The sequence below is a fragment of the Mauremys reevesii genome, linkage group 1, assembly GCF_016161935.1.
Source record: "Mauremys reevesii isolate NIE-2019 linkage group 1, ASM1616193v1, whole genome shotgun sequence".
NCBI lineage: Eukaryota > Metazoa > Chordata > Testudines > Geoemydidae > Mauremys > Mauremys reevesii.
In genome coordinates, this window is record NC_052623.1 from 52,078,961 (window position 1) to 52,092,008 (window position 13,048).

Here is a 13,048-nt window from a genome sequence, read left to right on the forward strand (position 1 = left end):
TGGAGTCTTGTCTTTTCATGTAATGTAGGGATGACAACTAGCTCTCTCACTTTTTAGGAAAAACCTGTCAACAAAAAATCTAAGTGGGCGACAGATTTCACTGTCATGACACATTACAACAAACTCATCCTGGGAACTGGGTAAGTTCTCTTCTTTACCAGAATCAGAACTAAAAATGAATGTGGTGTTATCAGCATTAACTATCTCTGGGGGCTGGGAACTTGCAGAATAACACTGCATCAGTGAAACAGTTGGTGATGTGAGTTCATGTTCCAAAAACACTGTCACAGCTGGTGTTCTTATGGACAGCCTCATGGTGCCTGAGCTGCCCTCTCACAGCCACAGAGAGTCCTTCCAGGTCTGTGTAGAGTGAGATTCGGAATGCAGAATAGGGAAGCATGTGCTGACCATATTGTCATTAATTAATTCATTTATTAGGTTATTAATAATTGTAATTTAAAGCTGTGCATGCCCCTTTAAAGAAATAAAACCTGTTCTTTGTCCTGAAGTGCCTGAATCTAAATTGTTGTACCAATCCCCACCCCCAAATCCTTAAATACCAGGTTCAGGATTTAAATCCAGCCCAAACTGGTAATGAAATGACAAAAAGTTATTCCTATCTGATGGCTGCTCAGTGGCCTTTGTGCAATGAGATTGGTGATCTCAATCCAAGTTCCTATGAAAGGGTGCTCCTAATTGGAAAATCACCACCACAGACTGCAAGCTTGTTAGAGTCCTCTGCTAAGAGGCCAAGGATGGAATGAACATGGAGACTGGTCCCTTAGAGGAGGTCTCTCGGGGTCAGGGATTAGATACATTGGTGGGGCCGTGTAAAGAAGATGGTCTTGCAGCATCCTCAAAACACTTGTTTGATAGTTAAACAGAAGATTTCAATCTCCAGGACTGCTAGAAAAACAACATCCTTAAATTAACTTCACTTCACACCCAATACAAAATATATCTTAAAAGACAAAATATTTAAAAGAAAAGCTTAACAGTGCCTCAAAGGGATGACTGAAGCCTGCTGCTCATTTAAAATCTGTCTTTTTTTTTCTGGCAGGGATCGTGAAATCCAGTTGTATGAGATGTCCAACTTTGAACCGTACTGCCAGATCAGTGGTTTGGAAGCAATCCCTTTAAAACTGGACTATTGGTAAGCAATGTTCTATGTTCATGTTGTCAGTCCCAGGTCAACCCTAACCCTAGACCATTAGAGGGTTGGGCCAAAAGAAATCTGATGAGGTTCAACAAGGACAAGTGCAGAGTCCTGCACTTAGGATGGAAGAATCCTATGCACTGTTACAGACTAGGGACCAAATGGATAGGCAGCAGTTCTGCAAAAAAGGACCTAGGGGTTTGTCAGGGTTCCCTCCCAACTCTGAACTTTAGAGTACAGATGTGGAGACCCACATGAAGACCCCCTAAGCTTATTTCTACCATCTTAGGTTAAAAACTCCCCTGTTCCTTGGATTAAGTAACGCTGCCACCACCAAGTGATTTAAACAAACATTTAGGGAGGGCCACTTGGAGCCCTACCTTCTCCAAATATCCCCCCAAGTCCCTACACCCTTTTTCCTGGGCAGGCTTTAGAATAATCCCCCAAGCCCTTATATCCCCTTTCCTGGGGAGGCTTGAGAATAATATCCTCACAAATTGGTTCAGGTGAACACAGACACAAACCCTTGGATCTTAAAACAATGAAAAAACAATCAGGTTCTTAACAGAAGAATTTTAATTAAAGAAAAGGTAAAAGAATTACCTCTGTAAAACCAGGATGGTAAGTACTTTACAGAATAACAAAAGACTCAAGAACATAGAGGATCTCCCCTCTAGGCAAAACCTTAAAGTTACGAATCCGGGGATAAACCTCCCTCTAGACAAAACCTCCCTCTAGACAAGGAAAATCACAAGCGAAAATAAAAGTAAGCTAATGCATTCCCTTATTATTACTTACTAATTTTAATTGAGTTGGATTGCTTGCCTTCTTGATCTGTCTCCGGCAAGCACACAGAACAAACAGACCAAGAATAGACAAAACAAAGCCTTTTCCCCCTCCCCAGATTTGAAAGTATCTTGTCCCCTTATTGGTCCATTTGGTCAGGTGCCAGCTAGGTTACCTGAGCTTCTTAACCCTTTACAGGTAAAAGGATTTTGTGCCTCTGGCCAGGAGGGATTTTATAGTACTGTATACAGAAAGGTGGGTACTCTTCCCTTTATATTTATGGCAGGTTACAGTGGATGAGAAGCTGGATTTGAGTCAACAGTGTGCCCTTGTTGCCAAGAAGGCTAACGGCATTTTGGGCTGAATAAGTAGGAGCATTGCGAGCAGATCGAGGGACATGATAATTCCCCTCTATTCAGCATTGGTGAGGCCTCATTTGGAGTACTGTGTCCAGTTTGGGGCCCCACACTAAAAGAAGGATGTGGAAAAATTGGAAAGAGTCCAGCGGAGGGCAACAAAAATGATTAGGGGGCTGGAGCACATGGCTTATGAGGAGAGGCTGAGGGAACTGGGATTGTTTAGTCTGCAGAAGAGAAGAATGAGGTGGGATTTGATAGCTGCTTTCAACTACCTGAAAGGGGGTTCCAAAGAGAATGGATCTAGACTGTTCTCAGTGGTAGCAGATGACAGAACAAGGAGTAATGGTCTCAAGTTGCAGTGGGGGAGGTTTAGGTTGGATATTAGGAAAAACTTTTTCACTAGGAGGTTGGTGAAGCACTGGAATGGGTTACCTAGGGAGGTAGTGGAATCTCCTTCCTTAGAGGTTTTTAAGGTGAGGCTTGACAAAGCCGTGGCTGGGATGATTTAGTTGGGGATTGGTCCTGCTTTGAGCAGGGGGTTGGACTAGATGACCTCCTGAGGTCCTTCCAACCCTGATATTCCATGATTCTATGAATAGTATTTCATTGCACACTTTTAGACCCAAGATATTTTATTTGTGATATCTGTCTGGTCTTGGTATCATCTCAGTGTTCAGTTTTTCTGTTTCTGTGGTATCTTGTGCTATTTCTTTACAATATCCTGTCAGACATACAGTGTTTCGTTGTCAGTTCATTATTTTATCCCTATAGACAATTATCAGGGTTTTAGTTTTTTACTTTAATTTGTACATTTTGGCTCTTATTCAGCAAGATACTGGGACACTCATACGCTTAAAGTTAGGCAAGTGCCAAAGTACAGTGGTGCATCAGGGCTGTAATGGGGAGTGAATGTGAGACTTTGTCATGTGCATGTTGAGAAGCTATCACCAGAATATTGTGCACAGATAAATATGCAGTGAGGGTGGGAGGTAGGAGATTACTCTGACTGGACATTGTGGTAAAAATTGAGTAGTGTGGATGAAATGACTGCGGTGCTTCCTCATGAAGTTCTATAGTAGTTGCCGAGTACTGGAGATCATTAAGCAACTGGAAATCCTCATTTTATTTTCTATAAAAAGGTATTTTGTTTCTCTTTGTTTCAAAATGTTACCAGAACACTCATCTGTCATGTGTTCATGTACACAGACTTCCTATGCAACCTTGGGCAAATTACTTGAGGTAGGATTTCAAAAGTACTGTAGTGATGTAAGAGCCTGTCAATGACTTAAATACCCATGACTAAAACTTGGGCGGGGGACCGCGGGAGCTCTGGGGGCAGGGAGTGGGGGGGCAGTCCAGGGCACCACGGGTGCTGGGGGAGGTGGCCCAGGAGACCCCGCTGTTGCTGGGGGTGGGAGTGGGTTGGCGGGGGCTCCCTACCCAGCTCTGCGTCCCTGCAGCTCCTAGGCGGTGGAGGGGTCAGGGGGCTTGGTGCGCTGCTTCCGCCACAAGCACCAGCTGCCGCAGCTCCCATTGGCCAGGAACCGCAGCCAATGGGAGCTGTTGGGGTGGGGCCTGTGGGTGTGAGGTGTGGAGCCCCCCCGGCCCCTTCGCCACCTAGGAGCTGCAGGGCTGTGGAAACTGGGGAGCCCCCCACCCCGAGGTAAGCACTCCCCAATCCCCGGCCTATAGTCCCCTCCCACACACCCTGACTTGGGCAGCCCCTGACCCAGCACTGGCTGCAGAAGTCACAGAGATCACAGAAAGTCACAGGAAAGTTCGGGAAAGTCTGTGACTTCTGTGACCTTCGTGACAGACTCACAGCCTTACTCATAGATCATGTTTTCTAGACCTTTAATCATTTATGTTGCTCTCTGTAATGATGCTGCCCTTGGTGGGACACTTCTGAGAGTATCAATTCAAGACAAATTGCTTAGAGCAGGGCAGTTACAGCCCAAGGCTGGGGTTTTTCCATTCTAAGGCAAACCAAACCAGTCAGACAGAGAGGACTTTGGTCTCACCCCACTGGCTAACTACAAGTCACACAAGCAATTCCTTTAGACACTCCAGTTTTCCAGTATCACCACCAGTGCCACTCATTATGGGGATGACTGGTTATGAAAACCAACACCCCAGTAAAAGAAAAAAGGTTCTCTCGATCCCAAAGGACCAAGTCCCAGACCCAGGTCAATATACAAGGCAGATCTTACCCACGAATCACGCTGTTGCCAATTCTTTAGAATCTAAAATCTAAAGATTTATTCATAAAAGGAAAAAGATACAGATGAGAGCAAGGATTGGTTAAATGGAATCAAATAGATACAGTAATGGAAAAGTTCTTGGTTCAGGCTTGTAGCAGTGATAGAATAAACTGCAGGTTCAGATCAGGTCTCTGGAGTACATCCACAGCTGGAGTGGGTCATTCAGTCCTTTGTTCAGAGCTTCAGTTTGTAGCAAAGTCCCTCCAGAGGTCAGAAGCAGGATTGAAGACAAGATTGAAGGAGTTTCAGGGCCTTTTATGTTTTCTGCCCCTGGAAGGACCCCTCTTTGTTCTTACTGTGGAAAATCACAGCAGCAAGATGGTGCTTGGAGTCACATGGGCAAGTCACATATCCATGCATAGCTCAGTTTGCAGGCGGACGCCATTGTTTACATGGTAGTTTGAAGGTTTCTAGGAAAGCTCAGATGTGGATTGGCATCTCCCAAAGTCCATTGTCAGTTAAGTGTTTCTTGATTGGGCACTTGCTGAGAATAGTCCCTTCTCAAGGAGCTGACCAAATGCTTCACTGAGGCTATTTAGAATCAAAACACATTGAGATACAAGTACATAGCCAATATTCATAACTTTAACTACAAAAATGATACACAGATGCAGATAGAAAAATCATAACCAGCAAATCATAACCTCTTTATAGACACCTCACACGACAACTTTTGAACAATATTTGCTGCAAATATATAACAGTGGTTGCAACAATGATCTATATCATCCCAGTTTATGTCAATAACGTCACACTCTCCTCTGGACTTTCGCCAATTCCTCCACATCTTTCCTGAAATGTGGTACCCAGAACTTGACACAATACTCCAGTTGTGGCCTAATCAGCGTGAAGGAGAGCGGAAGAATTACTTCTTGTGTCTTGCTTACAACACTCATGCTAATACAATCCAGAATGATGTTTGCGTTTTTTGTTTGTTTGTTTTGTTTTTGTTTTTTTGCAACAGTGTTACATTCTTGACTCATATTTAGCTTGTGTTCCACTGTGACTCCCAGATCCCTTTCCGCAGTACTCCTTCCTAGGCAGTCATTTCTCATTTTGTATGTGTGCAACTGATTGCTTCTTCCTAAGTGAAATACTTTGCATTGTCCTTACTGAATTTCATCCTATTTACTTCAGACCATTTCTCCAGTTTGTCCAGATCATTTTGAATTTTAATCCTATCCCGCAAAGTATTTGCATCGCCTCCCAGCTTGGTATCAGCCACAGACCTCATAAGTGTACTCTCTATGCCATTATCTAAATCACTGATGAAGATATTGAACAAACTGGACATGCTGAGCCACTGTTTTTCTTCACTTAAAAAAAATTCTCCTTGTGCACAGTCTGTGTTCTAGTTTATGGCATTAAACTCTGCATTTATGACATTAAATTCTGCATTAAATTCCTGGTGCCAAATGCAACATGGAGTAAATGGGTCCCTGGAAATGTCAAGGCCAAATTCAGCAGGGGCATGAATGAGGGAGTGGCTTATACTTTGTGTCAAAGTAGTGAAATAATTTTCACCAATTTGTCATTCTGTGCAAAAACAGGGGTAACATAGAGAAGTATTCTGTTTGTATTCTCCTTCATCACTATCTCTATCTCGCTCATCACTGTAGTATCCGAGTGCCTTCTGGTAGTGCATAAACAACATACAGTAACTCCTTGCTTAACATTGTAGTTATGTTCCCGAAAAATGCTACTTTAAGCGAAACGATGCTAAGTGAATCCAATTTCCCCATATTTCCCAGGGAATGCCTTGCTGCTAAATGATGAATTAACATTCAGCCAAGGTTTAATACATTGTTGTTAATGTAGCTTCACACTCTACAAGGCAGCACGGATGGAGGGAGGAGACACAACATGGCAGAGAGAGACAGAGGCACACATTTTGGATGTGTGTGTGTGTGAGAGAGACCTAGAGAGATGTGCATTGCCCCTTTAAGTATGCTGACCCCACTCTAAGTACATTGCCTTTTTAAGTAGATCAGCAAGTTGAGACAGCAGCTGCTGCCAGCAAGCTCCCTCCATCCTGAGCCCTGTCCTGTCTCCCGTCTGCTCTGTGGAGATGAGGTACAGGAGCGGGGGGCGGGGTGCAGGGAGGGGCAGGAGCAGGGTGAAGAAGACACCCTGACGTTAGCACCCCTTAGACATTAGACCACGGCATGTCTGATTTGTTCTTTCTCTGTGTTCATGGCAGAGAAAAGAAGCCAAAGATGTGTACTTTTCACTTGGAGCAGAAAGCAGTGAGGTTTATGATGGCCCTCAGTTCCTACGGGAATTCATTGTGCAGTGTTGGATCAGCCTCTAATAAGTTCTTGTCTCCGGCACAGATGAGCTTCACCTTTGTGATAGAAAGTTCCATTATGCCTGAGGAGCAGAATTATTGACCATGAGTCTTCATCCCAGAGCTTTATGTGATTTCTAGGCCACGGGGTTATCAGGAATCTCTGTTGCACATGTATTGCTTGCTGGTTTGATGATGTTAGTTGTGGTTTCACACTTAACAGGGTAGGCTGCATGAATGTCGTCATATTCCAAACGGTTATCAGCAATATGTAAGGTAAAGCAGCCCTCTCTTTCCATGAACATTTACTTGCATCATCCACAACACTGCTGGGGACCAAATTGGTCCCTAGTGTAAATACCTCCCATTGAGTTAAGTAGAACTCAATTATCCTTATACCAGGCCTGAATTTAGTCTCCACAGAACGCCACACCTGTGAACAGAGGCCGATTAGGGTTTGTGGGGCCCTGGGCCAGAGCAAGGAAGGGGAGGAGTGCCAGGAGGGCGGAGCCGATCATGGTGCCCACTTTTCTGGGCCCCTCCAATTGGCTGGGGCACCTGGGCACGGGCCCCGTTGCCCCAACGGCTAATCCGCCACTGCCTGTGAACATGGCATTTGTTTTGTCTAACATATGTTGGCCTCAATACTACTTCTATTTCTTTTAAACTGAAGTGTTCTGACTAGCTCGCACTTATCCTTTTTTTCCATCTTTTTTTAGTTGCACCGATCCCGACGAGTGCATGATTCTATATGGTGATGACCAGGTAGATTGTTTTTGTTTTTAAAACAATAACAACAAAACAGTGTTTGATATAAGTAGGGCCCTTCATTTTCAGTTTTTATTTTATTTATTTTTTCCAGGGTATTATCGGTGTTTATTACTACAACAACAAAAACAGGTGAAAATTGGTGGAAAAAACTATTAATAATTTTTCTGGATAAATATTGTGGTTTATTCTGGTGGACGGAAGGACGGGGGGGAAAAGTATTCAATAGATTAATGCTTTGATGAATGGAATTCAATCTGGTTTGCTGCAGAACTAAAACAGAACTTAAAACACAATGCCACCTCTGAGTTTAAGAAAACAATACATCTCTACTCCCCAAATAAAACTTCTCATTTGAATAAACAGTTTACTGTTGTAGACTTAGACACATTAGCCTATAAATATTTACATTTAATAATTGGGCCACACCATTTGCAATGCGTACACTCAACTTCATCCTTTTCTCCTGTTTTTGTTTTTTTAAAACTTTTGAATACTTCCTTGTGTTCTGAAACATATTCTGATACAGATTTTCATTTTCTTCCCATTTTAGTGTGTCAGATGTTTAAACCGTTATCTGCTAACAGATTGAAATGTGTACATGATAGGTTTCAGATTCATCAGTTAGTTCAGATTCGCATGCATTTCAGAGCTTGCATGTGTGCCTGTTTTCTTTATTGTTTTATCTTCTAGATTAATACATAGCTTTACGTCAACAGGCAGCTTTGCATATACACACAGATTAATGTATTATCATAATACATATATCTTATGCAATGTATTGTATTCTCCTAATAAAACAAGTTTGTTATTTTTATATATATATATATATATATATTTGAATGATACAAAAGTAGAGTGAAAATCGGAAAAAAAATAATACTTTTTGTAAAACCTGGGATTTTTTTGGTAAAAATCGGTTTCAACTGAAAACGAAGAGGCTTAGATATAATCCATGAACTCAGGGGGCATCCCTTAGACCTTTGGGTAGTCAAGGGAGCTGTCCTAGCAGTATCTCCTGGCCAGTCTCCTTGATTATCCAGTGGATGGTGTGTGTCAGATATACGTTTTATACAGTAGGTTGCAGGACTGCCACTTGTAGGTCAGGCTTCTGTACCAGATTTGGACTGGCTACAGAGCTTCCTTCCCAGAGAGTTATACCAGATGTGTTCACTGTAAGATCCTTTAAAGCACTTCCTGGCTCTAGTTGTGACCAGCTCAGATAAAGTATGTTACACATTGCACCCCCTTGTGGCTGAAGAGTATAATACAGTTTTTCATTCTATTTCAGGGTAATAGAGAGACAAGGTGGGTGAGGTATTATCCTTTTATTGGACCAAGTTCTGTTGGTGAGAAAGACAAGATTTAAAGCTCACATAGAGCTCTTCTTCAGGTCTGTGAAACTAATTCAGGTCTGGTCTATACTACAGACCTATATCAGTATAACTACGTCACTCGGGGTGTGAAAAATCCACACCCCTGAGCGACATAGTTATGCCAACCTGACCCCTCCATGTAAACAGTGCTATGTCGGCGGGAGAGCTTCTCCTGTCAATTTAGCTACTGCCTCTTGGGGAGGTGGATTAACTACAGTGATGGGAGAGCTCTCTCCCATTGGCATATAGTGTCTTCATTAAAGCATGGCAGAATTTTAAATGTGGACTTGCCCTCAGAGTGTCACAGCTAAAGACAAGGTGGAATGGATTGTTTAGCTTAAGTAGTGAACACATCTTTTAAGGGACCATTCAAGATGAAGTGGCATGTTAACACCTCTCCAGTCATAGGGAGGAAAGAAAGGGGGAGGGAACAGCTTGGGGGTGAATTAGTAGAGTGTTGTAATAAACCATAAATCCAGCATCTCTATTTGCTCCATGATTTTTGTGCCAAGCAAAGTTATGAATTTAAGCTCCTAGGCTAGTCTTTTGAAAGTGTTGTGCAGGTGTCTTTTGAGGATGAGGATTGATAGGTCAGATATAGAGTGATCGCTTTGTGAAAAATGTTCACCCACAAGTGATATGGTGTTTTTGTCTTTTATCATTGAGCACCCCCCGGCACATTGGAAAGTCGGCACCTGTGCCCACATAGTTGCTATTGGGGCATTTTGTGCATGGGATGAGGTATACCACATGTTGTGATAGGACCCAGGGATCTTGAAAGCTTGGAAGCTTGTATCTCTCAAATAAAAGGTGGTCCAATAAAAGACGTTACCTCACCCACCTTGTCTATACAACATTAATTATCCATCTGCTAAATATAGTCCAGGAATCCTCATTCTGGTAAATCTCCTCCCACTTACTTCAGAGACTGAATAAGAACTACAGGATTTAGCCCTATACTTTAAATTTCTATAACTTTTTTTTTCTCCCAATTTTCAGGGATGTGTGAATATCTTGCTTTTGTCTTCTGTGGGGGAACTTCTACGGTAAGTACTTTACATTTTAAATGTAATTTAAAAAACTGACACAAGTGCAGTTGCTTCATCTATTTAACTGAACACTAAAAATCTTTATAAGTGTTGTCACGGAGGTTAACTGTGCTCATTTTCTTCTGTTACACTGATCTGTGCTTTTAACTGACATCCCCAAAGCATTCTGGCTCCTGTGTCTGCAGAGGTATCAAGTTGGGATCCTTGGACATGACACTAGTGCAGCAGGCTTCCAAGTGTCATAGGATACTAAACTTGGATGCAGAGAAAATGAAGAGAAATACAGCAGATTCAAAAATATTTAGACACCTACATGATTAACCCAACAGGTGGCACTTGTTGCTTTTTTCATTGTTGTTCCAAGAAACCCCAGTTCAGTGTCTGTGGCCAAATCATTTGCCCATCTCCTAGTAGAATCATAGAAATGTAGGGCTGGAAGAGACTTCCACAGGTCATTGAGTTCATCCCCCTGTGCTGAGGTAGGACCAAGTAAACCTAGATAATCCCTGACAGATGTTTGTCCAACCTATTCTTAAAAATTTCCAGTCATGGGGATTCCACAACCTCCCTTGGAAGCCTATTCCAGAGCTTAACTACCCTTATAATTAGAAAGCTTTCCTTAATATCTACCATAAATCTCCCTTTCTGCAGATTAAACCCATTCCTTCTTGTCCTTCCTTCAGTGGACAACAAAGTTCATTTATTTACCAGGGGACACCTGTAAGGACCCTGACTACTAGTCATTTTTCAAAGAGTTGAAGGGTTGGACTGTGAAACAATTTCCACCTCCACTCAGCTGGCTTGAAATCCTAAACCTTCGACACCAATGGTCAGGAATCCAAACCCTTATGGTTTGAGCAACGTTTTATGAACTGTTTTACCAGTGTTGCTCCTAGCCGCTATGACACTTGAAACATTTCTCAACAATTGTTGGCATTAAAATCCCAGCGTAGGGAGTTAGCAGTTTAACTTCACTTGTAACGTGGCCAGTTGTTTCCATAAGCAAACGTGTTGGGACAGCCAGTAAGGGACGGCTTGTGTTTGCTACATTTAAAAAACCCCAAGGAAGTATATGTAGACGAGGGCGCTGCCAGGGAGACACCGAAGAGTAGGGGAATGAGCTTGAGGCCACTTTGTCCAGGAAAAAATGGGTGGTGGACACTACAGAAGAGAGCATTCCCGCACTGTTCTCCCTGACAGAAAAGGAGCTGTACATATCCTCATGGCTGAGGGGAAAAAGCTGCTGTATTCTCCAGCATAGGGAGGGGAAGAAAAGAATGGACCCCACCAGCAGGGCTCAGATTGAGCCAATATGCAGCAGTACAGTGTTCTGACCCCTTTCTTGCTGTCTAGTTCTCAAGGATAGAATCTTCTGCAGCTCCGTCTGAAAATCAGCTGCTGGGGTAGGGGGTGGAACCTGTCCCCTCTCGCTGACTGGGCTGGAGCACAGCTCTCGGTGGCTGTGCCTCGGGTTCCCCACCTTGGGACAAAGCCCTGGTCTCCGCCCTATTAAGTCCTGTCTCCGGTAGCTCACTTCCCCCCAGTCGGAAGTTCCTGCGCCCCCTGTTGGGTAGGTTCCCCGGTGCTAGGGGAGGGTGCCCCTCCCTGGCTCCGGCCCCGGGGAAGGATCAGGGCGCTCTGAGTGTCGTCCAGCCTGTCTTCGAAATCATGCAGTGTTAACTATGTTGACATTTAACTCGAATACCCAGTGATGATGATGAACTATTTAATTCCTCATGGAGGAGAGGAAGAGTCACAGTCTGCACAATTTACTGAGAGTGATGTCTCATTTTGCTGCCATAAGTGGGTGGCATTAGGAGATGCCACTAATTATTTTTTTTCCAGAGTCATAAGGGAGCCAGGACCCAGGAGCCCAGTAGAGCCCATGGGCATATTCAAGTCATACTGAGGGGGAGCTCAGAAAGCCGCAAGATCTACTCTAAGCACTGTCTCATTTTGGCAACTCACATGGGCAGAGATTGGAAGAATATGACTGTCTTTTTTCCTCCCCCAGTATGACCCCTGCCCGCTAGTGACTCCCAGCAAGTGGTCTGCCCTTCCCCATCCGTCAGGCCTCCCTGGATCCTTGCTAATATAGACCCAGGCAGCTCCCTTGCTGGCTTCTCCAACAGCTACTCTTCTCTCCTCAGCAGGGTGTCTGCTGTAGTAGCCTGCAATCAGAAATTGCTGGAGCAACTTTTCATTATCCCAAAAGGCAAGATAAATAGCTACAGTCTTTTGAAATAACAACCTCGGGTTGGGAGCTTAATGCCAGAAATAGTCCAGATTTTAGGAGCGGTGCACGACCAAGAAGGGTGAGGAAATATTTGCTTCCTAGCACTTAAGGATGATGGTTGCCGTTTCTCTTCTCTTCTTTGTACCTTGATTTTTCAGAACATGGAAGAAACTGCCAATGGCTGAAAACCTGCCTAGTATTGGCATTGAGAATGCTGTTCTTTCTCCAAATGTGACTTACATTCGTTGGAAAGTGCATGGGGACTGGGTTACACAGGTAAAAGAACCAAAATCCTTCCTGACCCCAAAAGAAATAAAATTGAAAGTTTTCTATAAAAGAAATCAGCATGGAAATAGGTAAATAAGGTTTCAGCCACAGAATCTAGTCAGTCTACAGAAAAAAACTCTCTTACTTGTCATTTAGAATAGCACTGTCAGCAGTATGATAGGAAGAACAGGGAAATGGCACAAACTGTCAAACTTGATATAAGAAAGAACGAGAGCTTGACAATAGAAAATAAGGCATGAAATTCAGATTGAAAATTGTGAAGCTCAAATTCAACAACTGTTTAGTTTTCAATTTGACTTCAGTAGTGCAAGCTTTTAAAGTTAGGCATGTGTGTAAGTTCCTTGCTGTTTGGGGCCTGAATGAGTTGAGATCTGAGTTTGGGATTACTGCACCCCCAGGATTCAAAGTCAGAAGCTAAAGGAGAATGGGCATGGAACTAAAGAAATGCTCTCGATCTTTTATAGCCCTGACTGCAATGTACA

The 13,048-nt window shown here is 43.2% G+C and overlaps 1 protein-coding gene across 5 annotated transcripts in view; it reads left to right on the forward strand.

The window, feature by feature from the left end:
* The window catches only part of LOC120395285 (WD repeat-containing protein on Y chromosome-like), a 91,525-nt gene that overhangs the window by 30,598 nt on the left and 47,879 nt on the right, over window positions 1-13,048 (forward strand). For all 5 annotated transcript variants that reach the window (XR_005592566.1, XM_039519549.1, XM_039519567.1 and 2 more), the window contains 5 exons: window positions 58-140; window positions 1,061-1,153; window positions 7,569-7,614; window positions 9,993-10,039; window positions 12,437-12,554. Coding sequence is in view for 4 of the 5 variants with exons in the window: in XM_039519549.1 (XP_039375483.1) it covers window positions 58-140; window positions 1,061-1,153; window positions 7,569-7,614; window positions 9,993-10,039; window positions 12,437-12,554 (387 nt within the window). In the remaining variant the exon portion in view is untranslated. The remainder of the gene's footprint in view (window positions 1-57; window positions 141-1,060; window positions 1,154-7,568; window positions 7,615-9,992; window positions 10,040-12,436; window positions 12,555-13,048) is intronic.